Source organism: Panthera uncia, assembly GCF_023721935.1.
Source record: "Panthera uncia isolate 11264 chromosome C1 unlocalized genomic scaffold, Puncia_PCG_1.0 HiC_scaffold_3, whole genome shotgun sequence".
NCBI lineage: Eukaryota > Metazoa > Chordata > Mammalia > Carnivora > Felidae > Panthera > Panthera uncia.
In genome coordinates this window covers 108136532-108162744 of record NW_026057584.1, presented here as the reverse complement: position 1 = coordinate 108162744, position 26213 = coordinate 108136532, and the positions used below count along the sequence as shown (strand labels likewise).

The 26213-nt window shown below is 41.4% G+C and overlaps 1 protein-coding gene across 1 annotated transcript in view; it reads left to right on the top strand.

The window, feature by feature from the left end:
* ERCC3 (ERCC excision repair 3, TFIIH core complex helicase subunit) overlaps positions 1-14979 on the top strand; it is a 37678-nt gene extending 22699 nt beyond the window's left edge. Inside the window, exons 13-15 of the mRNA XM_049615773.1 lie at positions 172-290; positions 2455-2607; positions 4415-14979. Of these exons, the coding sequence (XP_049471730.1) occupies positions 172-290; positions 2455-2607; positions 4415-4546 (404 nt within the window). The 3' untranslated portion in view covers positions 4547-14979. The remainder of the gene's footprint in view (positions 1-171; positions 291-2454; positions 2608-4414) is intronic.
* The last annotated feature ends 11234 nt before the right edge of the window (positions 14980-26213 follow it).

Genomic DNA, 26213 nt, shown 5'->3' with positions numbered 1-26213 from the left:
CAGCCCCTCCAGCAACCTTCTGTGTGTTCTGTATATTTAATAATCTTTTACGTTTTGTCCCCCTCCCTGTTTTTATTTTTGCTTCCCTTCCCTTATGTTCACCTGTTTTGTATCTTAAATTCCACATGAGTGAAGTCATATGATGTTTGTCTTTTCCTTGCCTCCCTTAAGGAATGGTGGCAGAGGAGTACAATGCCTTCTTCTACTCGTTGGTGTCCCAGGACACACAGGAAATGGCTTACTCAACCAAGCGGCAGAGGTTCTTGGTAGACCAGGGTTATAGCTTTAAGGTATGTATTCATTAAATGCGTGGTGAGAATAGAACCGAGGCTTGCTTTGTGCCCGCATCTCCAGGAGAAGGGGGAGCCGCCATCAGCACCACTGGGGGACAGCCTAGGCAGGCACAGAGCATGAGGGCATTGGAAACCCCGCCTCACGTTCCCTGTATCTCTGCATGAATTGCCAGGGACTTTGAGGGAAAATATCGTGCAGGATCCCTTCCTGCCCGGCCTTCCCACAGTGAATGGTTAAAGAATGGGGCCTCCGAAGTGGGGGGTCTGGAGTGTCTACTTGTTCAGATTTTACAGTTGTCTTGGAAGAAGAATGTTAGCTGTCAGCAGGAAGATGTGCTTCCTGGCAGGACTCGGGACACCTCAGAGCTACGGCCGTCACTGTGCCACCCTGAGCCCCTTGGGATTACTTTCCTGCATCAGCAGTGGCTGTCCACTGGAGCTCAGGGTTTCCCAAGTTGTTCACACACCTGATTTGTGATACAAGGTCGGCTCCAATGGGGCGCCCCACCGGGTGCTGGGCGAGCTGTGCTGTCAGTCAGCCTCAGGGGCCTCACGGCACAGGTGTCCATGCGCTATGAACCCACGGTTGTGCAGTTTGGGAGGTGCTAACGTTTTGGCTGACTTCCACCGGCTGCCATGTTTGTGTTCTCTTCTGTTGACACAGGTGGAAAGGTTATGTCACGATTTTGTGCCCCTAAAGGTTTTTGTTTGTGGGGGTGGATGGAGGGTGCTGGAAGCTGGGGACTAAAAGGACACCCCTAGAACATGTAGGTTCCCAGATTCTTGGTTCTCAGAAGACTGCAGGCTGCCTTTTCAGATCCTTTCGCTTGTGTCTTTTTCAGGTTGGCCAGCTTCTGTCATTAACCGTAGATAAGAGGTCAGGGTCGTCTGACCCCTCCTTTTTTAGCTGGAAGCAGTGACAGTTTCAGATTTCTCATGCTGGGCTAGAGGATAGGATGCTTGACCGTATTTTGAAGGATTTGCATTATGACCTTTTTATGTGTCTATGAAAAGTAGGTGGTGATAGTAACATTCATACGTCCTGATCCCTGGAGAGTCCAGTGAGAGAACATGTGCCAAATCAGGTCATGTCCTGGGCTTTTTGGAAGGTGCCCTTGGCAGAAAGGCACCTGGACCTGCGATTGTCTGCTGGTCGGAGGGGCCTTTGCCCCACTTGCCTTCAGAGCTGCCTGCTGAGGGAAGCCCGGTTAGAGCTCCTGCGATCATGACCCTGGACTTCCCAGAGGGGTGGTCAGGCCAGGGCAGAAACGCCCGATGTTTATGCTCTGGGCCTGTGGCCCCCTGACGGGCTCAGCCAGATCCCTACTTCTAGGCCTTTTCTTCTCATTAAAATTATGAGAAGATTTAGTGGGGGGTGGGGTGGGGCGGGGAGATTTCTCTACGTCATCAGTCCTGGCTTTCTTCAGGGATTGGTAGGCCTCATAGTGAGTCACCTCCAAAGAAGGGAAAACCACATCTCTACATGCTGTTCTCTTGCTGTCTTAGAAGAAAGTGCTGCAAACCCACCTTGACATGCTCTCATTTCTTTTTTTTTTTTAATGTTTTTACTTATTTTTGAGACAGAGACAGAGCATGAGCAGGGGAGGGGCAGAGAGAGAGGGAGACACAGAATCTGAAGCAGGCTCCAGGCTCTGAGCTGTCAGCACAGAGCCTGACACGGAACTCGAACTCACAGACTGAGATCATGACCTGAGCCGAAGTCAGAGGCTCAACCGACTAAGCCATCCAGGCACCCCGACATGCTCTCATTTCTAAGTGCCGTCCTGCTGGAAGTCCTATGGGCCAAGCCCAGGGGGCTGAAGACCCTTCCTGAGGGCGGCAGGCTGTGCCCTCCATCTTTGGTCCCTTCCTTTACCTGGTGCAAGGTGGAATACTGCCATGGGGGCGCATTAGAGTTGTCAAGGTCCCGTTGGTTGTCTGTAAGTGATTATGGATTTGCTGTTCTGGGAGTAGGTTTCTCTGGAATTTCCTTCCCATCTCTTGCCCCGCAGTCATCAGTTAAGCTCCCTGTTACAGATGGCTCTGAAGCTGGTCTCTGCAATGCCAGAGAGGAGCTCTCCGTTTTTAGCCACCTGCTCAGCTGGGTCCGAGGGAGGCAAAACAGAAGGGGCCATGTGGCCTGCTGATTTCGGCTTTATAGGTGATCACAAAGCTGGCTGGTATGGAGGAAGAAGAGCTGGCATTTTCCACGAGGGAAGAGCAACAACAGCTCCTACAGAAGGTCCTGGCAGCCACTGACCTGGATGCAGAGGAAGAGGTGGTGGCAGGAGAATTTGGCTCCAGGTCCAGCCAGGTGAGTGAGTGGGTGACGCCCCACCTGCCAGTTCTCCCAAAAGACAGAGTTCTTATGCGCCCGCATGCACTGCGTCCCTTGTGCATGTGTGCGTGTGCACCTGTGCGACCTCCATAAAGACTTGGAAAGACCAGGAAGCTGTGGAGAAGAGAATAACAGAAATTGCCCCCGTTAACCTTTCGGTGCATCCTTCCTTCTGGACACGCTGTTTCATGTGGCCACGCCCATAGTCTGTGGCTGGCCCCCTGCTCTGTGCACAGAATGGGGGAGCCCAGGATGGCAAATGTGGCCCCAGGCCGGCTCCCAGGTGGCTGCAGGAGGGGGTGTTGCAGGCCTGGGCCCGCCGTCCAGGGCCTTGCACAGGCCAATTCAACTCTGGCTTCCTCCTCAGTAATAGAGCTAAGCCGTCCAGCTTAGGTGGGTCTAGTCCAGTAAGCTGTCCAGTAAGGTGGGTCTAAGGATCCTCTCCCAGCTAGTTTCAGTATTTATCTTGAAAAATGTGGAGTTCTCTCTGTCTCTCTGTCTCTCTGTCTCTCTCTCTCACATTATAAAAAGAAAATTTAAATTAAAAAAAATTAAAAAGGAGCACCTGGGTGGCTGGGTTGGTTGAGCGTCTGACTTTTTATTTTAGCTCAAGTCAAAGCCCCATAGAGGCTTCACACTGAGCTTGGAGCCTGCTTGAGATTCTCTGTCCCCCCCGCCCCTCTCCTCAGCTAGTGCTCTGTCTCTGCCTCTAAAATAAAATTAATTAAAATATGTAGAGTTCTCTGAAAATAGTGAACTTTCCATTTATTCTACAAATAGTTACTGAATGCCTGCCTGTGCCCAGTCCTATATAATATGGTATAACTAATGAAAGTACCATTATGGGGCATTCTTATCCGGCTCTTCCAAGAGAAAAGTACGGTGTAGTCAGGTACATTGGAAACTATATTGATGTTAGAGCTAAGAAGTGAGCAGTGGTTGGGGTGAAGGAAGAAATACACTGTCCCCCGGGGAGGTGCTGCCCTTCCTCTAGCCTGAGACTGGGGGACCAGACCAGCTCGGAGGTGTCTGAGCCTTCCCTCATGGATGCTTGCCTCTCACTGTGTCCTTGGAATGCCTGGTCAATGCCACCAACCAGGGAGTCACCTAAGGTCAGGTTGGCATTGCTTGGTGCCTGTATGTCCCCAGGCTTGTAATCTGGTGCAAGTGGTGTGCAAGGCTCTGGGTCAAACCCTGCCTGTGTGATTTCTGTTCACACCATGTATGTCAAGACAGATGTGGCTGTCCCCATTTTATAGATGAGTTCATTGAGGTGCAGACATTCAGTATTTGTCCACAGTGAGAGGTAGATCCAAGATTCAAGCCCAGGGCTTTCTGGCTTTCCATTTGATTCAAAACCTTATGGTGGAGTCTTGAGCTGTTGGGGGACCACTGTTCTCACTGTTGAAAAATTCTGTTCATAAATTGTTAGTAAGAGAGGCAGAATAGCATTATGGTTAAGAATAGGGAATCTGAAGCTGGCTGCCAGAGTTGAAATCCCGTCTCTTTAAGAGCTGTGTAATCTTGGACAAGTTACTTAATCTCTCTGTGCCTCAGTTTCTTCATCTGTAAAATGAGGATTATAATGATTGGGAGGATTAGATGAGTTAATAACATGTAAATGCATGTGAACTGTTTAGTATAATGCCTGAGACATAGTAAGTAGTCAATAAATGTTCCAAAAAAAATATTAAAAACTTTGAAAAACTTACTACAATTATAAATGTTCTAAAAGGAGTGTCTTTCCCCTTGTAAACTAACCTTGGGCTGGGTTCTCCTGCAGGTGTCTCGGCGCTTTGGCACAATGAGTTCTATGTCTGGGGCCGACGACACCGTGTACATGGAGTACCACTCGTCACGGGGCAAGACTTCCACGAAGCACGTGCACCCACTCTTCAAGCGATTCAGGAAATGATGGCCACACGGTCACCCAGGTCAAGCCAGGGTGCTCAGCACCACCGCTGGAGAGGGATTTTCCGTACCATAATCTTTCCTCTGTCATTGGCCAACATGATCTAGATGCAGTGTTTGTTAACTGTGTTGAGGAAAATGCATTGAGAGCTTGGCTCTGTCTTTGTGAATCATCCAGGTCTTTTTGAAAAAGTTGGGAGACTATATTTTTGGGGGTTCCTAGACCATTTTCCAATCTTGGGGAGTGGTCATTCCTGTATATAAATCTTTGTAATGTTTAAGGTGTATAAATGGAACATTTAACAACTCTTTTTTTTTTTTTTTACGTTTATTTATTTTGAGAGAGTGCATGAGCGAGAGCAGGGGAGGGGCAAAGAGAGAGAGAGAGAGAGAGAGAGGAAGAGGAGAGAGAGAATCCCAAGCAGGCTCCATGCTCACAACCTGAGCCGAAATCAGGAGTCAGATGCTTGGCCGACTCAGCCACCCAGGCGTCTCAAGCACTCTTTATTACAGGTGTTCTTATGCCTTGTCACAGGCAGGGGCTACGTCTAGGTGACAAACCTCCATCAAGGCCCCCTTTGTAGTAGGCACCAGGGAGTAAAATGGGGCACATCCCTGAGGAGCTACTGGGAGACACATCCCAAGATACAGAAGACTTGCTACTTGGTGTTGAGGTGTTGACAGGGGAGAGGCCCAGAGAGAGGGAGGAGCTCACGTGGGCTGCAGTGCTGCCTGGTCACTGTTTGGCCTCTGTGCCTTCCACGCTCGGCGCCCCTGTGTGCAGGTCCTGTAGGTCACTCGGGGGCCATCACATGTTTAGGGAGCCACCGTGCACATGGCTTCTCTGGTGGGTCTCTTATTTCTCTCCCAGATCCACTTTTGATATTGTTGGTAGGCTGGATTCCTCTTCTAATAGCAGTTTTTATTTTAATTTTAATGTAATGTAATTTATTTTATTTTATTTTTATTTTTATGTTATGTTGCTATTTTTAATTTACATCCAGGTTAGCATATATAGTACAATAACAATTTCAGGAGTAGTTCCAGTGATTCATTCCCTATGTATAACACCCGGTGCTCATCCCAACAAGTGCCCTCCTTAATGCCCCTTGTCCATTTAGCTCATCCCCCCACCCACACCCCCTCCAGTAGTCCTCAGTTTTGCATTTTAAGAGTGTCTTATGGTTTGTCCCCCTCCTTATTTTTATACCTCTTCTTATAGCAGTTTAATCCCCTTGGGTCTTTAATTGCTAGTTCCTTTCTTCTGAGAAATGTCTTCTCTCTTGTTCCTGGTATGAAAGAAAAGCAGGAAGGACAAAAAAAGCAGGATTGTTCCATTAAAAAGACACACACACAAGGCATGCATAGGTCATGAAGAAAAACTTGTTAATTTGAGAAGGAGGTTCATCCTAATAGGTGACAGTGCTCACCTCTGGGAAGTGTTGAAATCCTGTGCTACAAAAGGCCTCTAAATTAGGAGTCCCTGTCCGGCCTCCGGCTCAGCAGCAGCGCTCTTTGCTGTGGCTGCTCTGTGAAGCGGCTGCAGGCCGGGCCTGGGAAGACCGTACGTCTTTGGTCAGGAGTGCTTTGAAGCGAGAGCCACCTTTCCGGATTTCCGCTTTTCTGAGCTGACCTTTTGGGGACAAACACTCATAGTCTGGTCAGCAGCCAACTGCTCTGCGCAAACCCCAGAAATGGCCCATAGCAGCCAGACATGAGGCCTGGGCTCAGGCCTGTGTGTGCCGAGGCCTGTACACCTACTAATTACTCACCCTGATGGGCTGGCACCCAGATGTCTCAAACCTGATCATCAAACCTGAATGCCTATTATTTCCAAATTCTCTCTGGTCACACCTTTATGCTTGAGATACTCGACTGATACCAAGCACTTCTTGTATTTGCACATTTCTGTCCTTGGTGCTCACTGTTTTCTTGTTCTGTAACATGTCTACTGGTAATGTGGACCTTGACCCCAAGCCCTGTGATCCTGGAAAACGGGGACTGTTAAAAGGAATCCATCCTTTATGTTCTGGAAAACTGCTTACAGCAGAGAACCACCCTTCCACACATGATATAGACAAGACTTGTCTTGTTTACCCTTTGTTTACCTGTGACAAGGCCAGACACATCTTCCACACTCCCATTTTTTGCCTCCGCTGTGCTATGTCCTAATTTATGGTGGTGTTTTTCTTTGTTTTTTACGTGTCTGAACTCTGTCTGTTCCTCCGTAACTGGTGTATGGCAGGTGCCCAGGGAGTACTGAATGGGATTCTGAAAAGTGTTTATGGACTTTAGAAAAGTTAAAAAAAAAAAAAAAATCCTTGAGAACTTTAAAAAAGGGTTCATGTTCGTGGACTTAAAAGTAACACTGTGACCCTGCCTGCTTGTGCCCTGAGGGGAGTTGTGAGTGAACTACCTACTGGCAACTACCTATGCTGCTGTGCCTTCCTCCTGCCTTTGCCCTGAGCCAGCTCTCACAGCCCCAGGAAATGGGATTCGCAGGACAAAACTGGAGAGGACAGCTGCACAAAGAACTAGAGAGGTTTGCTTAGGGTTCCCTGACCTTCCACTGACCACTGGTCAGCATACGCGTATAAGGAACCACATGAATGGGTTGGGGGAGCTTTACCCAGGACCTGGTTGTTCCTGTTCCCATCAGCCAGGGTGAGAAACCTCATAATCACAGGGCATGTAGTAGAACATTCAGCCAGGCTCTGCCTCAGTAGTGTGTGAAGTTACACCCAAATTCACACTTCCTCCATCCTAACAAAGTTTAAAACCGAGACCCAAAATGATCAAAGTGCACATACTTAACGGCAATCCGAGAACAAAGCTAATTGTTGCAATACAAAAATACCTTGCAACTGATAAAACTCATGATGTCTGACATCCAATCAGAACCTACCAGGCAAGCAAAGAGCAAATAAAATAGCATCCCTAATGAAAAGGAAAATAAAATGGATCCAGAAATGACCCAGATGATACAATTAGGACACAGGCCATTAAAAGTTGTAACTGTACTCCAGATGCTGGCAAAGCCAGAAGAAAGATGGAATGTGTTAACACAAGATATAAAAATCCAATAGCAGGGCGCTAGGGTGGCTCAGTTGGTTAGGCGCCCGACTTTGGGTCAGGTCATGATCTCACGGTTTGTGAGTTCAAGCCCCACATTGGGCTCTGTGCTGACAGCTCAGAGCCTGGAGCCTGCTTTGGATTCTGTGTCTCCCTCTCTCTGCCCCTCCTCCACTCACGCCATCTCTCTTTCTCTCTCAAAAATAAAACAAAATCCCATGGAAAACTTATAGAGATTAAAACTACAGTGTCTAAAATGAAAAAACAAAAAAAAACTATGGATGTAATCAATCCCCTCCCTTAAATGTGAGCTGGAAGTAGACTTGCTTCTAATGGAAAAAATCCATCAAAAGAGATGGCTGTTGCTTCCAAGATCAGGTGACAAAAGACTTTGACTTTTTCTTGTTCCCGTACTGTCTGGCACCTCTTGGTTGTTTGCTCTGACCAAGCGAGCTGCTCCTTGGAGAGTTCCACATGGCATGGAACTGAGTGGGGAGGTCAGTGGAGGGACTCGGTCCAGTAGGCCATGAGGGACTGAATCCTACCAACCACCATATGAGTGAGCTTGGAAATGGATCCTCCACCAGTCGAGCCTTGAGATGACCACAGCCCTAACCTACCCCTGATGGCACCCCGTGAGAGACCCCGAGCCAGAGGACCCAGCTAAGGCCCTGGATTCCTGAGGTACAGAAACTATGAGCTAGTAAATGTCATTTGAAGCTGCTGAATTTTAAATTTAAAAAATTTCCTATTGGTTACATATCTTTTTTTAATGTTTATTTTTGAGAGAGAGAGACACAGAGTGCGAGCAGAGGACAGGCAGAGAGAGAGGGAGACAGAATCCAAAGCAGGTTCCAGGCTCCGAGTTGTCAGCACAGAGCCTGACACGGGGGCTTGGACCCACTGACCGCGAGATCGTGACCTGAAACTAGGTATTGGGGGGTCTCTTACATGGTGGCAAAACTTAGTGGCACTATCAACAGGTTTTGTGGAGAGCAGGACGTTCTAACGAACTTTGTGATCTAGGCTTGCAAGATTTGCAAGCAGTGTTCAAGGTGCCGCCTGATTTCTTCTTGCTGCTGAAGTAGTAAAATGCAAATGGAGGGCAGAACTGTTTTTAAAAAGGAGCCATTTCTTGATGGTTTAAAAAATTCTCAGCCTCTCCCAACTGCAGCTGACAACTAAAACAGTGCGATTATTGGAGATCAGATGTTGTGGAAGGAAAGATTGGTGCACTTGAAAACACATTAATTTAAATGAAATGAAACAAAAAAAAAAGACTGAAACAAAATGAGCAGAGCCATTAGTGAGCTGTGGGGCAACTTCAGGTGGCCGGATATGCGTGTGTTTGGAATCCTTGAAGCAGAAGAGGAAGAAGGGAAGATAGGAAAAAAAAAAAAAGGGTTGGAAAAAAAATGGCTGAAATTTTTCTAAGCTTGATGAAAACTGTAAGCCCCCAGTTCCAAGAAACAAAATGAACTCCAAGCACAGGAAATAACACCAAGGATACATCAAAAGCAAATTGCTTAAAACCAGCGATAAAGAGAAAATCAAAAAGGAACCAGAATACATTTTGTGTACAGGGAACATGGATAAAGGTATCAGCAGAAAGAATTCATCACTAGCTGACCTGCCTCTGAGTCAGGTTTAAGGAAGTTCTTTCTTTTTTTAAGTTTATTTATTTATTTTGAGAGAGACAGGGACAGCGTGAGTGGGGGAGGGAGAGAGAGAATCCCCAGCAGGCTCCACACTGTCAGCACAGAGCCCAATGCGGGGCTTGAACTCATGAAATCACGAGGTCATGACTGCAAACGACATTGGTAAATAGAAAAGATTTTCTTATTATTCACATTTCTTTTTGTAAAGAATTTATTGCCGAGTTCTGGAAAGATGGATCATGGTCATTCTTGCACAACAACATGACTGTGATTAATGCCATTGAACTGTATACTTAAATATGGTTAAGGTGGTAAATTTTGTTATCTATCACCACAATAAAAAAATAACTGTTTAAAGCAAGGCTAATGTATCGTGGAGTTTACAAAAGTAAAATGTGTAACAACAGCACAAAAGCCAGGAGAGTAGAGATGGAAATATGCTATTGTAAGGTTTCTGTATTATATATAATGTGGTACAATACGACTTGAAAGTAGTCTGTGATTAGTTAAAAAACCTCTTAAGCAACCATGAAAATAGCACGGCAAAGGATTATGGCTTCTAATCCAACACAGGAGATAAAACGGAATCATGAAAAATACTACACCCTAAGAAAAGTGGAAAAAGGGAATAAGAGGCTGATGGGAAAATCTAGAGTAAACAGAAAATGATCTGAACGCCCTCAATTAAAAGGTAGACATTGTCAGATTCTGAGAACAAGGACCCAACTATGCTGCCTACAAGTTGAAATATTAGGATGCAAATAGGTTAAAAGCAAAAGAAGGAGAAAAAAAAATATATTGTCTTAACACTAAGCAAAAGAAAGCTGGAGTAGCTATACTATTGGGTGAAGTAGATTTCAGAGCGTAGACTATGACCCGGGATAAAGAGTGTCATTCTATAATGATAAAGTGGGAATAACTCTAAACATTTAGGTCCCCAGTAACAGTTTAAAAATATATGGGGTGGGACGCCTGGGTGGCTTAGTCAGTTGAGCGTCCTACTTTAGCTCAGGTCATGATCTCACCGTTCATGAGTTCGAGCCCCACGTTGGGCTCTGTGCTGACAGCTCAGAGCCTGGTGCCTGCTTCGGACTCCCTCTCTCTCTGACCCTCTTCTGCTCACACCCTGTGTCTCTCTCTCTCTTAAAAATAAACATTAAAAAATTTTTTTTTAAATACACAGAGCAAAAACTGATACACCCGCAAGCAGGAATAAGACACTCGTATTCAGAAATTTTAATACCTTTCTCTCAATAATTAATAGAGTAAGTAGACCAAAAATCAGTTAAGACAGAAGACAATGCCATCCACCTGGTTGACTTAATTGACGCTTCTGGAATGCCACCCACTAAGAGCAGAATACACATTCTTCTCCAGGTCAGACAGACCGTTTGCCAGGACAGATTCAATTCTGGGCCATACAGCAGGTCCCCATTAATTTAAAACGATTCAAGTCATACCAACTATGTTCTGTGACCACAGTGGAATTAAATTAGAAATCGATAAAAGAAAGATCTCTGGGAAACCTCCCCGCCCCTGGGCTATTTGAAAACCAAGTAAAACAATTCTAAATCTAAAACCTCAAAAGGGAATTTAGTATTTTTGAATTGAGTGAAAATGAAAACCATGTTGTTTATATATTTTTTATTTCTCTAAATTATAGTGTTTTGGTGTCTTAAAAACCTTTCTGGCTGGGGAGAGACTGACCCTCCTAGGGCTAGCCAGTTCTGGAGGCAGAAGAGGTCCAGCTAGGAGCCTGTCTCTGATTTGCAAACTAACCAATCCAGAACCAGGCCTCCTCTATCTGGTTCATACTCCCCAAGAAGCAAGATTCTGCCACCTTAGTAGAGGTGTGGGCAACTAGGGACCATCCTGCTAGTTCAGAGCCCACTGAAATTATTCAAACTGGACACTCCTAAAGTGTTCATCCTGCCCTTCTTTGCCTGTCCCACAGAAACTCCAGTAAAGGTTCTAGCCCCAGCCTTCCCCCTCCACCCCTGCTTTCTGCCTGCTGAGCACACCAAGACGTCCCCCCGTGGCCCTGTGTGGCGTGCTATGTTGTGCCTCAGGTGTCTAGGACCTGTGAGTATCATAAACTTGTCTTCCTGAACTTCTCCTGTGTCTTCTCTTGTAGCTACACCTGACTGACCATAACATAAAAGAACATAGAACAGAAGCCAGCCTATCAAAAATTGGGACATGCAGCCTGTCCTGTCCTTAGAGGGAAATGTATAGTATTAACCTATAAGAGAAAAGAAGAAAGATCTTAACTCAGTGACCTCAGCTTTCAGTTTAAGAAACTAGAAAAGGAAGAGCAAAAGACTAGGGAAAACAAAGATTTTTTTTAAAGCAGAAAATCCATGCAATGGGAAACAAAGCAATGCAGAAAGGCAACAAAACTGAAAACATGTTCCTTGAAAAAATCAGTAAAATTGATAAACCGTTAGCCAGACTAATAAAAAAAAAAAAACAATGCAGAAGACACAAATTACCAATATCAGGAATGAGAGAGGGGACATTGCTACAAATTCTGCAGATATAAAAATGCAGGCATCCTATGCAGGCATTCTATGTCCAGCAGGCATCTGATCTAAGCTTTCTTTTTAGCTTGGCTGTGTTTCCTTATGCTCAAATGAGTAAATACATGTATATTTTCTTATTTTTTCCTTCTTTATTATTATTTGTTCTTTCTTATACAATAGGTAGTATACTGTAGATCATCTTCTGCCCTTTGCTTTTTACAGTTTTTATTTTAGTAATTTCTATACCCAACATGGGGCTTGAACTCATGACCCTGAGATTAAGAGTCACATTCTCTATCGACTGAGCCAACCAGGTGCCCCTGCTTTTTTGTTTTTTTTTAACTTAATAAATTCTGGAAAACCATATCAATTCATAGAGATCTCCCTCTCTCTCTCTCTCTCTTTTTTAAACAACTGACAGTAATCTATTTTGTGAAGGTACCATGTTCTTTTAACCACTGATACTATGGACTGAATGTTTGTATCCTCTCAAAATGCTCATTTTGAAGTCCTAACCCCCATTGTGATGGTATTAGAAGGTGGGGCCTTGAGGAGGTGATTAGATTTAGATGGGGGTGGAGTCCCCTAATGGGATCAGTGCCCTATTAGAAGAGCAAGACACAGGCGCTTTCTCCCTCTCTCCACAAGCTTGCACAGAGGAAAGGCAGTGTGAGTATACAGACAGGAAGCTGCCATCTGCAAGCCAGCAAGTGGGTCCTCACTAGACATCAAATCCACCGGCGCCATGATCTTGGCCCTCTCAACTTCCAGAACTGTGAGCCACCAGTCTACGGTATTTCCTTATAACAGCCAGAGCAGACTAACACAACAGTCTTATGTGTGGCATTTAGATTATTGAAAATATTCTACAGCTGCAAACATTGCTTCTAATAAACATTGTGCAATGTATTTTCTTATCGTTGGAAGTATATCAACATGGTAAATTCTTAGAAATGGGATTGCTAATTCAAAAGGTAAATGCAAGTGTAGTTTTGCTAGAGACTGCCAAATTACTCTCTATGATGGTTGTTCTAATTCACATTCCCTCCAGCAGTCTATGAGATGCTTCTTTATCCACAGCCTCACTATCAGAATGTATTGTAATTTTAAAATTTTGTCAATATGATAGGTGAGAAGCAGTATTTTAGTGTAGTTTTAAATTAGTTTTAGGAATGAGGTTGAAAATCTTTTCATTTTCACATATAAAATTTTTAATGGTCTGTTCTCGTCTTCTGCCAGTTTTTCCTTGGCCCCCCCTCCCCTTTCTGTCTCCTCAATTTTTAAGTTACTTATTGGCATATTGGTCCTTACTCTGTAATATATGTTGCAAATATTTTCCCCCAGGGTATTGATGGTCTTATGACTTTGTTTATGGTGACATTGCCATACAAAACCAGTTTTTTGTTTTAATCAAATTTATCAATCTTTTAGTGGATTTAGTGTATTTGGATTTCGAGTCATAGTTAGAAGCCTTTCCCCATATGCAGGCTAAAGAGAAATTCACTTATTTTTCTTCTAATACTTGTATGGATTTAGTTTACATTTAGATCCTGACCATCTGGAGTTTATTCTTGAATATGATGTGGGGTAAAACTCAATCTTCTCTTTTTCTCCAAATGGCTAACTATTTGTGCCAACATCATTTATTAAAAAGCCTGGTTTTGCCATAGAGATTTGAGTTGCTACCTTTATCACATACTAAAGCTCCATATGTACTTGACATTATTTCTGGTTTTTCCATGATAGACTTGATAAACTTTGATAGACTTGCCTGTCTATTCATGTGTTAGCACTACACTTTTCTAATTATAAAAATTTTACAGCATGTTTTAATGACTTATAGGGCTAGTCACCTTATATTTTTTCCTTTTAGTGTTTTCCTTGCTATTCTTAAATTATGTATATATTTTTCCATATGAAATTTAGCATCAACTTGTACAGTTCCTTACAAAAAACTTATTGGGGCGCCTGGGTGGCTCAGTTGCTTAAGCATCCAACTTCAGATCAGGTCATGATCTCACAGTCTGTGAGTTTGAGCCCCGCGTCAGGCTCTGTGCTGACAGCTCAGAGCCTGGAGACTGCTTCACATTCTGTGTCTCCCTCTCTCTGTGCCCCTCCCCTGCTCATGCTGTGTCTCTCTCTGTCTCAACAATAAATAAAAACATTTTAAAAAATTCAAAAAAAACTTATTAGTATCTTTCTTGGGATTGCATTAAATTTATAAATTAATTTAGGGAGACCTGATATTTTTATAAATTTTTTTTAATGTTTATTTATTTTTGAGAGAGATAGAGACAGAGTGTGAGCATGGGAGGGGCAGAGAAAGAGAAGGAGACCACAGAATCCAAAGCAGACTCCAGGCTCCAAGCTGTCAGCGCAAAGCCCAACGTGGGGCTCGAACTCACAAACTATGAGATCATGACCTCAGCCGATGTCAGAGGCTTAACCGATTGAGCCACCCAGGTGCCCCCTTTTTTTTATTTTAATTTTTTTCAATGTTTATTTATTTGGGAGACCTGACATTTTTATAATACCGAGTCATTTTGTTCAAGAACCAGAAATGTCTTTACATTTGTTCAAGTCTACTTGTTTTAAAATTTTTCCTCATGTAGTTTTTAAATATTTCTTATTATATTTATTCCTGAATTGTTAATTTTCTTGACACATACATTAGATTTTTCTGTATTATATATCGATACCACTTATTATTTGTATAGTTGAAGTCTATTGATTTCTATATGATAATTTGATGGCGTGCTAAATTATCAAAATGGTAGTTTTATCGCTGATTCCCCAGGGTTTTCTGTGTACATTTATATCATCTGCAAAATAGAGATAGTTTTATTTTTCTTTTCGAAATCTCATGTCTGTAATTGAGTGTCTTGTCTTACTGGCTAACATCACTAGTAAAATGTTGAGTGGCAGTGGAGACCGTGGGCAAAGTTGCCTTGTTCCTGATCTTCATGGAAAGTTCCTAGCATTTCCCCGCTAAATGAGATCCTGGTTGTAGCACAAAAGTTGTGTGTGTGTCCATGCACATGTGTCAACTTACATCTTAAGAAAGTACCCATAAGTTTCTATTTTCTTAAGTCTTTTTAATGAATTTTGGGTGATGAATTTTGTAAAAGACTTTTTCAGCAGCTGTGGAAATAAATGCAATTTATCTCCTTAGATCGATCTATAAATATGGTGTGTTCATTTATTAATATTTAATCAACCTTGTATTCCTGAAATAAATCCCGCTTGGTTATGTTGTATTATTATTTTCATAATGTGATGTTGAATTCTATTCACTAGCATTTTATTTAGAATGTTTTCATGAATATTCATGAATGATATTTATAATCTTTTTATACTATCTTAATTGGGTTTTTACAGTATTCCTCTTTTATATAAAGAGCTAAGAAATTTCCCTTCATTTTCAATGCTCTGGAAAAGTTGGTAAAGCACTGGGACTAGCTGAAGATTTGGTAGAATAACCCTGTGAAACTTTGTTCTTTGTTCTTTTTTTAAATGTTTATTTATTATTGAGAGATAGAAAGAGACAGAGCATGAGCATGGGAGGTCAGAGAGAGGGGGAGACACAGAATCCGAAGCAGGCTCCAGGCTCTGAGCTGTCGGCACAGAACCTGACGTGGGGCTTGAACTCACGAGCTGTGAGATCATGACCTGAGTTGAAGTCAGATGTTTAACCGACTGAGCCACCCAGGCACCCCCTTGGTTCTTTCTTAATGTGGAAGTTCCTTGATAATTTTTTGTACTTCTAGGGAAATTAGTCTGTTTAAACTGTCTGCCTGTAATGGGGTCAATTTTGATTAATTGTATTTTCATAGGAAGTTATCCATTTCATATAGGTTTTCAATATTTTCATAGAGATTCTGATAAATGGTCTTTTAGTATTTTAAAAATATCTTTTGTCTCAATGGCTAATTCCCCACTTAATATTTCTTATTTTTGTGTATTTGCTCTTTCTTCTTTTTTTCTTATGTAAATATAAATAACAGTTGGTCTGTTTTGTTAATTTTTTCCCAAGAAACTAGGCTTTGGATTTTATAATTGGATCTATTGTTTCTTGGATCTTTGCCTCATTAATTTCTGCTTTCACTTTTATTATTTCCCTTCTTTCTCAGCTTTCTGAGCTGCAAACTCAAATTCTTTCATTTTTATTGACAAAAATGTTCAGGGCTACAAATTTTCCTCTGCTCACTGCTTTAAATGAATTTGATGGAGTATGCTGTTAGTTTTCATGATCAATTTTTTTTTTTAGAAATTTCAGAATTTTGGGGGTGCCTGGGTGGCTCAGTCGGTTAAGCATCCGACTTCAGATCAGGTCATGATCTCACAGTTCGTGAGTTTGAGCCCCGCATCAGGCTCTGTGCTGACAGTTAAGAGCCTGGAGCCTGCTTTGGATTCTGTGTCTCCCTCTCTCTCTGTCCCTCCCTTGCTCATGCTCTGTCTCTCTCTGTCTCAAAAATATTAAACATTAAAAAAAAAAGAAATTTCAGAATTTTGGTTTGTATTTTCCCCTTTGCTCAAGGAGTTTGATACGTTATTTAATTTCCAGGCAGAAGGGCCTTTTAAAAAGTTGCTGGTAATAATTTCTTGTTCTTATGTTCCAGCACCATTTGTGGAAAGACTTTCTCCAGTATTGCTTTTGCTCTTCTGTCAAAGGTCAATGGATTTTGTAAGGATCCATTTCTGGGCACTCCATTCTGTTTCATCAAAATACTTGTCTACTCTTTCACCAATATCCTACTGTTTTGATTATTGTAGCTTTACATAGGTATTGAAGTTGGGTAGCGCCATTCCTCTAATTTTGTTCTTCTTCACTATTTCATTGGCTGTTCCAGGTCTTTTGCATCACCATGTAAACTTTAGACTCAGTTTGTCAATAGCCACAAAATAACTTGCTATGATTTTTATTGGAACTGAATCTATAGATCAAGTTGGGAGGAACTGACATATTGACAATATTGGGTCTTCCTATCCATGTAATGGAATATCTCTCCATTTATTTAGATCTTTGATTGCTTTCATCAGAGTTTTGTAAGTTTTTTTCATGTAGATCTTGTACATATTTTATTAGATGTATAATTAATATTTCATTTGCTAATGTAAATGGTATTGAGTTTTAATTTCAAGATCCAACTCTTCATTGCTAGTATATAAGAAATATTATAGTATACATAAGAAAACAGTATATAAGAAACAGACTTATATATTAACCTTGTATCTTGCAACCCCACTATAATTTCTTATTCATTCCAGGAGTTTGTTTCTGTTGATCCTTTGGTATTTTCTATATGGACAGCCATGACCTCTACAAACAAAGACAGGTTTATTTCTTCTTTCCCAATCCCTATGCCTTTTATTTCCTTTTCTTACCATATTGCATTAGCTTGGATTTCTAGTATGATGTTGAATAGGAGTGGCGAGAGCAGGCATCCTTCCCTTATTCCTGATCTTAGCAGCAAAACATTTAGTTTCTCACTATTAAGTATGATGTTGGCTGTGGATGTCCTTTATCAAACTGAGGAGTTTCCCCCTCTATTCCAGTGTTGAAAGTTTTTATCATGAATGGGTGTTGGATATTGTCTACTGATTTTTATGTTCCTATTGATTTGATAATGAGTTTTCTTCTTTAGCCTGTTGATGTGATGGATTACATTAATTGATTTTCAAATCTTGAACCAGCCTTATATACCTGGAATCATTCTCCCTTGATTACGGTATATAATTCTTTGATTGGTTAGAATCAATTTATTAATATTTTGTTAAGAATTTTTGCTTCTATGTTCATGAAAAATACTGGTCTCTAGTTTTCTTTTCTTGTAATGAGTTTTTCTGGTTTTTATATTAGGGTAATGCTGTTTCAGAGAATGAGTTAGAATGTATTCTCTTTGCTTCTATTTTCTGGCAGAGTTTACAAAATATTGGTATGATTTCTTCCTTAATGTTTGGTAGTATTCACCAGTGGACCCATCTGGGCCTGGTGCTTTCTGTTTTTGAAGGTTATTAATTATTGATTCAATTTATTTAATAGATATAGTCCTCTTTAGATTATCTATTTCTCCTCATGTGAATTTGGTAGGTTGTGTCTTTCAAGGAACTGGTCCATTTCATCCAGGTTATCAAGTTTATGGGCATAGAATTGTTCATAAGAGTCCTTTATTGTCCTGTTCATGTCCATGGCTCCTCTTTTGTTTCTTCTTCTTTTTTTTAAGTGTAGATGGAGAGAGAGTGTGAGCAGGGGAGGGGCCGAAAGAGAGAGAGAGAGAGAGGGAGGGAGGGACGGAGGGAGGGAGGGAGGGAGGGAGAGAGAATCAATGCTGTTAGCACAGAGCCTGACACGGGGCTTGATCTCAGGAACTATGACATCTTGACCTGAGCTGTTGAAATCAAGAGTCGCTGGCTTAACTGATTGAGCCACCCAGGCCCCCCTTATTCCTGATATTAGTAATTTGTGTCTTCTTTCTGCTTATCAGTCAACATGGCCAGAGGTTTATTAATTTTATTGATATTTCCAAAGCTCTTGGTTTTGTTTCTTTTCTCTATTGATTTCCTAGTTTCAATTGCATTAATTTCTGCTCTAATCTCTACACTCAACATGGGGCTCAAACTCATGACCCTGAGATAACAATTGGATGTTCTACTGACTAAGCCAGCCAGGCACCCCTCTGCTCTAATTTTTATTATTTCTTTTCTTCTGCTTGCTTTGTATTTAATGTGCTTTTCTAGTTTCCTGAGGTGGAAACTTAGAGTATTGATTTTAAATCTTTCTTTTCTGATATGTGAATCCAATGCTATACATTTCCTTCTATGCCATACTTTCACAGTGTCCCACAACTTTTGATGAGTTGTATGTTTATTTTCATTTAGCTTTAAATTTATCTTGAGACTATTTTGGTCCATGAATTATTTAGAAGTGTGTTGTTTAATCTCCGAGTATTTGGGGGGTTTTCTAGTACTGATTCTAATTTAATCCTGTTGTGGTCTGATGGTATACTTTGTATTATTTCCATTCTTTTGCATTTATTAAGGTGTGTTTTATAGCCCAGAATATATCTATCTTTGTAAATATTCCATGTAAGTTTGAGAAAAACATGTATTATTCTCTTGTTGGATGAAGTCACCCAAAGATGTCAATTAGATTGCAATTTGATTGATGGTGCTGTTTAACTTCAACTCTGTCCCTACTGACTTTCTGTATGCTGGATCTGTCAATTACTGATAGAGGGGTGTTGAAATCTCCAACTATAATAGTTCATTTGTCGCTGCTTGCAGTTCTATCAGTTTTCACCTTGTGTATTTTAATGTTCTGTTGTTAGGCACATACACAGTAAGGATCATTGTCTTCTTAGAGAATTGATCCCTTTATTCTTATGTAATGCTCCTCTTTATTCCTGATAGTTTTTTCTTGCTCTGAACTGTTTTGTCTGAAATTAATATGATAACTCCAGCTCTTTTTTTTTCTTTTTTGAGTGTTAGCATGGTATATCTTTCTCCATCCCCTTTAGTTCAATCTATCTATATTGTGATAGATAACTCACTAAATGTGAGTTTTCTGTGTACAACATGCAGTGGCTTTTTATCCACTCTCATGTATCTGTCTTTTACCTGATGTGTTAGACCATAGATGTTTAAGTGATCATCATTTAGCAACTACGGCTGGGGTATTGTCTTACTGAGTGTGCTGCCATTTTCTATTCTTTGCCCTGTTCTTCCTTCCTTCCTTCCTTCCTTCCTTCCTTCCTTCCTTCCTTCTTTTCCTTCTTTTCTTTCTTTCTTTCTTTCTTTCTTTCTTTCTTTCTTTCTTTCTTTTCTTTCTTTCTCTTTTTCTTCCCTCCTAGTTTGTTTCTTTCTTTCTTCCTAGTTTCTTTCTTCCTTTCTTTCTTCTTTCTTTCTTTCTTTCTTTCTTTTCTACTTTTTTTCTAATGTCTCTGGTTTTAACTGAGCATTTTATAGAATTCCATTTTCTCCCTTTTCTTAGCATATCATCATACTTCTTTATTTACTTTTTGTAGTGGTTGCCCTTTAATTTGCAATATACATTTACAAGTAATTCAAGTCTTTTTCAAATAACACTACCAATTCACAGGCAGTGAGAGTACTTTATAATTGTGGATTCCTAAATCATCCCTCCTGCCCCTTATAGCATTGTGGTCATTTATTTCACTTCTCTATAAATTGTGATCACTGGATATTTTGCTGCTATTTTTTGGAATGAATTTATCTATTAGATCAGTTCAGAATAATACAAATAAAATATTTTATTCTATCTTCATTTATCCCTTTTCTAATGTTCTTCCTTTATGTAGATACAAGTTCCTGACCTACATCATTTTCTTTCTGAAGAAGAATTTTGTTTACTGATTTTTGCAAAGTAGATCAACTGGTGACAAATTCTCTATTTTTTTTTTTTTTCTGAGAAAGTCTTTATTTCTCTTTCACTTTTTTTTTAAAGGTTTTATTTATGTAAGTAATCTCTACACCCCATGTGGGGCTCACACTCACGACCCGTGAGAACTCATGACCCACACTTCTCTGACTGTGCCAGCCAGGTTGGTGGGTTGTCTTGTTTTTTGTTTCTTTTTTTTTTTTTTCTTCAATGCCATAAATGTTTCACACCACTCCTCTTGCTTGCATGGTTTCTCAAGAGAGGTCTGATATAATTCTTATCTTTGCTTCTCTATAGGTAAAGTGTTTTTCCCCCTCTGTCTCTTTCAAGATTTTCTTTTTGTCTTTGATTTTTTGCAGTTTGAATAAGATATGTCTAGGTATAGATTTTTTTTTTTGGTGTTTATCCTGCTTGATGTTTTCTGAGCCTCCGGATCAGTAGTTTTGTGTCTGTCATTAATTTTGGAAAGTTCTCTGTCATTATCGCTTCAAATATTTCTTCTTTTCTTTTCCCCTGCATTTTCATTATGCATATGTTACACCTTTTAAAATCGTCCCATAGTTCTTATTCTGTTCTTTGTCATTCTTATTTCTGTTTATATTTCAGTTTTAGAAGTATCTATTGACATTTCTTCAAGCTCGCTGATTCTTTCCTGGGCTGTGACCAGTCTATTGGTAAACCTGGCATTCTTCATTTCTTTACAGTGATTTTGATTCCTAGCATTAACTTCCAATTCTTTCTTAGAGTTTCCATCTCTCTGTTTACATTGCGTATCTCTTCTTTCATGTTGTCTACTTTTTTCCATTACAGCCCTTAGCATATTAATCATAGTTATTTTATATTCATAGTCTGATAATTTCTACATCTCTGCCATACCTGAGTCTGGTTCTGATGTTGGCTCTGTCTCTTCAAAGTGTTTTTTGTCTTTTAGGATTTCCTCATAATTTTCTGTTGATAGCCTGACATGATGCACTGTGTAAAAGGAACTGAGGTAAATAGAACCATTATTGTGAAGCTTTATGTTTTCCTGTCTGAGAGTTAGGCTATATTTACTGTTAGCTGTAGCTGTAAATGTCAGAGGCTAAACTTCCTCTGGTTTTCTTGGTTTTGTCTCCCCTTGTTGCATAGGAGCTCCACTGACATCCCAGTAAGATGTGTGGGAAGGGGAACATTCTCTGATCTCATGATTAGGTCTCAGTCTTTTAGTGAGCCTGTGCTGTGACCATCTCAAGTGCTTGTCAGATCCCCCAGCCCCTTAGGTGGGTATTTCCTTTTCCCCAGGTTGGCTAGGCTCCAGTAAAATCTGTCAGTTAGGTAAAATAGCTTTTTGAAAGCTAGACTAATTAAGAACAGAGTACTCTGATGTATTTCCCCTTGTTAGTTTGCAAATTCTTTGGGCGCTTCCTGGGTGAAGTCTGAAACCAGCTCCCAGTTCACAGAGGGCAGGGAGAGACCAAAGTGAGAGGCAGAGCCCTCTGGATTGGTAGGTGGCAGGTTTCATAAGCAAGGGAACTTATGAGAGGTTTGTCTGGGGCAGCTGCGAAATGAGTAGATTTCCACACTTAAAGTTCATACAGGTCCATAACTGGATCCAGTCATGCATACCATCCAGATAGTCTCAACACCACATTTCTATCTCAAGGCCGTATCCTTGAGGCAGCTTCTGGGAATAGGGAAGGCAAGTGGAACACACATTTCAAAGGATAGAGGAGGGGCGGGGAGCCTCCAATTGCCCAGGTCCAGCTTGTGGGTCAACCGGTGGTCACATCTCAACAACTTCCCCCAACACCCCTCCCCATTCTGGACGTATGGTGGGATTTATCTCTGATCTGCATTGTCAGAACCTGGCGGGCTCCTGGAAGTAAAACTCACAAAAGTGTGAGAGCTTCCCTAAGAACGGGCACCTGGTGTTTTAGTCTCAAACTTGTCCACCCTGAGTTTCCAGCAATTCACCACTACGGTTTCAGTTTCCCTACTTTGGTGCTGCTTCCTGCAGAACTTCTGCCCTTGGGCTTCATCTCTGGTCGGCTGTGATTCTCTGTACCCACCTATTGATCTCACCAATACATGGGGTAGCAGCTTGCCCTGTGACCTCAGTTCTCTGCTGGATCTAAGAAAGTTGTTAGTTTTCAGTTTCGTGGGGTTAGTACAAGAGTGATGAGTGCAAGCTCCTTACACATCAGAACAAAACCTGGAGGTCTGGGTCACCATTTCACTTTTCTTCCATTTCTTTGAGGCGCAAAGTTTAAAATTTTGAGGAACTGCAACTTACTTTTTTTTAGTAGGCTCTACACCCAATGTGGGGCTTGAACTCAAAACCCCGAGATCAAGAGTCACATATTTTGGCAACTGAACCAGCCAGGCGCCCCTTATTTTTATTTTGTTGTTTGTGCTTGTGCTTTAGGCATCTTATCTAAGAAACCATTGACTAATCAAAGGTCATAAACATTTTCACCTATTTTTCCTTCTAAGCGTTTTATAGTTTTGGCTCTTACATTTAGATCTTTGGCCTATTTTGGGTTACTTTTTGCAGATGGCATGAGGTAGGAGTCCAACTTTATTCTTTTGCAAGTGAATGTCCAGTCGTCCCAGCACCATGAATTGAAAAGACTGTTCTTTTCCCCATTTAATCATGTTGCCATATTTGTTGAAAATAATTGACCACAGATGTATGGGTTTATTTCTTGACTTCCAATTCTATCTCACTGATGTAGTATCTATCATTATGCCAATACCATATCATCTTGATTATGCAGTAATCTTGATTATATAATAAGCTTTGAAATGAGGAAGTATGAGTCCTCCAACTTTGTTTTTCTTTTTCTGGGTTATTCTGGGGCCCTTGCATTTCCGTACAGATTTTAGGATCAGGTTGTCAATTCTGTGTAAAAGGCAGCTGCGATTTTGATACGGATTTCACTGAATCAGTAGATCATTTGGGGGAGTATTACCATCTTAATTTTATTAAGTCAGGTTTCCCAATTCATGTATATGGATGACTTTCTATTTATTTAAGTCTTTTAAAATTTCTTTCAGTAATATTTTGTAGTTTTTAACTGTCCAAATCTTGTACTTCTTTTGTTAAGTTTATTTTTAAGTATTTTAATCTTTTTGATGCCATTTTAAGTGGAATTGTTTTCTTAATGTTATTTTTGGATTGTTCATTGCTAGTGTGTAGAAGTATAACCAATATTGTATATTGACCTTGTGTCCTGGAAACTTTGATGAATTCATTTATTAGCTTAAATATTTGAGGTGTGTGTGTGTGTGTGTGTGTGTGTATTCACAATTTGCTATATATAAGATCATGTTAGGCACCTGAGTGACTCAGTCAGTTGAGCGTCCAACTCTTGATTTTGGCTCAGGTCATGATCCCAGGGTTGTGAGATCAAGCGCTACATTGGGTTCTGCACTGAATGTGCAGCCTGCTTGGGATTCTCTCTTTGTCTCTCTGCCCTCTCCCTGCTCTTTCTCTCATAAATAAATAAATAAATAAATAATAATAAAAAAAGATAATGTCACTTGCAAACAGACATGGTTTTACCTCTTCCTTTCCAATATGGATTCCTCTTTTTAATTTTTCTTATCTAATTGCCCTGGCTAGAACCTCTAGTACAATGTTGAATAGAATTGGCAAGAACAGATATTTTTGTCTTGTTTTTGATACTAAGGAGAAAGCTTTAGTCTTTCTTTAGTAAATATGAGATTATGGATTTTCTTATGGATGCTCTTACCAAGTGCCCAGTTATTATCATCTCCATTTTTCAGATGAAAACACTGGGGCTCAGAGAGGTTGACTGAGTTGCTGGACCACAGGGTAGGCAACTGGAAAACTTCAGGATTGGAACCTCGTCAGTGGTCTCCAAAGGCTGTCAGTACTTTCCTCCTTTGCCTGGGAGTGGCCAGCAAAGGGAGAGCCCAAGAAGAGAGGGGAGGCAAGGAAGGTTCAGTGGCTAAGAGTGGATTTTCTCTCTCTGGAAATCCTTCATTCACATAACTTGCCTACATCCCACGGGGCCCTCCTAGATTGAGACAGAAGCCAGTTTTCTCCGTGGCCTGTCTCTCTGCTGTGAACACTGGCAACATCAGCTCCATGTGAAGTGGGTCCTGTCCACTGTCTCTGTCTCGTCTCCTGAGGCTGGGGAGTCCCAGGGTAAAAACGCTGGCTAGGAAAGTAAGTAATGTGTTGGTTGCAAACAAACGATCTTTTGCTTTTTGCTTTTTCTTCTTCCAGTCTCTTTTCTGGAATTTTTGTCTTTTCTTAAAAGATTTCCATAGTAGATCTTCACTAGAAATACGTACTATTGCTCCCTGACAAATTTCTCATCTTAAACAAGGTCTTCGGAAGTATATTAAGATTTCAGTTTAGAATTTGACTATTTCTTCAAACCATCCTTTGCCCTCACCTAAAAAATGAGATAGACATATATGATACAGGGGTAAGAAGTTTGGGTGAGTTCCTCACGGTCAAGTAGCAAGGTATAGGCTTGGCCCCAACTCAGATCAGGGTCTAGGATCTGGGACATTAGAAGATGTCTACAGTACTGTTTTTCCACACAATGTTGCTTCACACACACTAGGCCATTTTTCAGAGATCATTTACTGCTCATGCTTTGCCTTCTGATGCTGTGGTGAAGCTTAGGAGAGCACACGGTGCTTGGCTACATTTGTGGGCTTGGAGCCCCAGGCCTGGCTTGAACCTTGATTGAACTGCTTACTTCTGGGTGGCCATGGGCTTATTGAAGTGAGTGTCTGCTCTGTGTAATGCCTGGCATATAGTGAATGTTCGATACTTTATAGTTATTATTAACGCTTTTCCTTCCACTGTTGAAGGGAGGACGGTTTGATTTTGAGTAGGTCTGTCTCACACAGAAAGCCTTGCTGGTGGCCTGCTTTTGTCAGGGTATATTTTGGTGCCTGGGCTCCTCATATTTCAGGGCCTCTTTTACATGCTGAGAAGGCTTTCATGGACATTGGAAACCTGGGCACTCTTCTCACTAGACTGACAAGGGCCTCAGGAGTTGGGGTAATTTTGTGGGAAAATACTGGGATCTTCCAGGCATACCTCCCTTTGCTAGAAAACCATCTCATCTATTGTGGGCCCCATGCTGACTGATTACTTGACCAAGAAGAGACAAAACATGATACAGTCAGTCCTAAAGAGGGCAGAAGACCTTTGAGGGCAGAAAAAGACATTGTGGATCCCACATTCTCATTCCTATGTATTTGTTCACACAAAAACCTGTTCATAAATGTTTAGGGTGAGTTGGTTCATAATCCCCGAATCTAGAAACAACCCAAGTGTCTTTAGTTGAGCAGAGTGGTTACCAGGCTATGGTACAGTCCTATAAAGGAATACTGCTTAGCAATAAGAAGGAACAAATGCCTGGTGATGGACCAACATGGGTGAAGTGATAGAAGCCTGACTCAGCAGGCTATCGTCTGTAGGATTCCATTTATAAGGTATCTTGGAAAAGACAGAACTGTAGGGGCTCGACCCCAACCTAGTGGGTTGACTGTAGAGGAACATGAAGATTTTTTTTTTGAGGTGATAAGACGGGTACCTCCACTGTGGTGGTAGTTACACAACTGTACGTGTTTATCAAGCTGTACTCCAAAAAGAATCCACTTGGAATTGTACCTCAGTGGACAAAGGACATGGGAATTGGCATCCAGGCAGAAAGGCTCACATTTTGGTCAACTTGTCTTGGTGCCCCCCTCCCCCCCGCCCTAGCTTCTAGCCTGCTGGTTTCCACAGAGAGGAATTCAACAATCGTGGGTCACCACAAATGAATTGCAGCCTCATCAAATTCTGGAGTTGATGAAATACATGAGTATGATATTTCCAAACCTACACTATGGCTGCTATCAGAGCGTGTGTGGGAAAAGGACAGGCAGGTAGGCAGAGAGAGAGAGTTGGCCTGCAAGTCGGAAAAAACAGAATTCTCCAGGCCACTGGCTGGCCACAGGGCTCTGGACGTGCCACTCAACTTTTCTCTGATGACCAGCCACTGAGCTGTC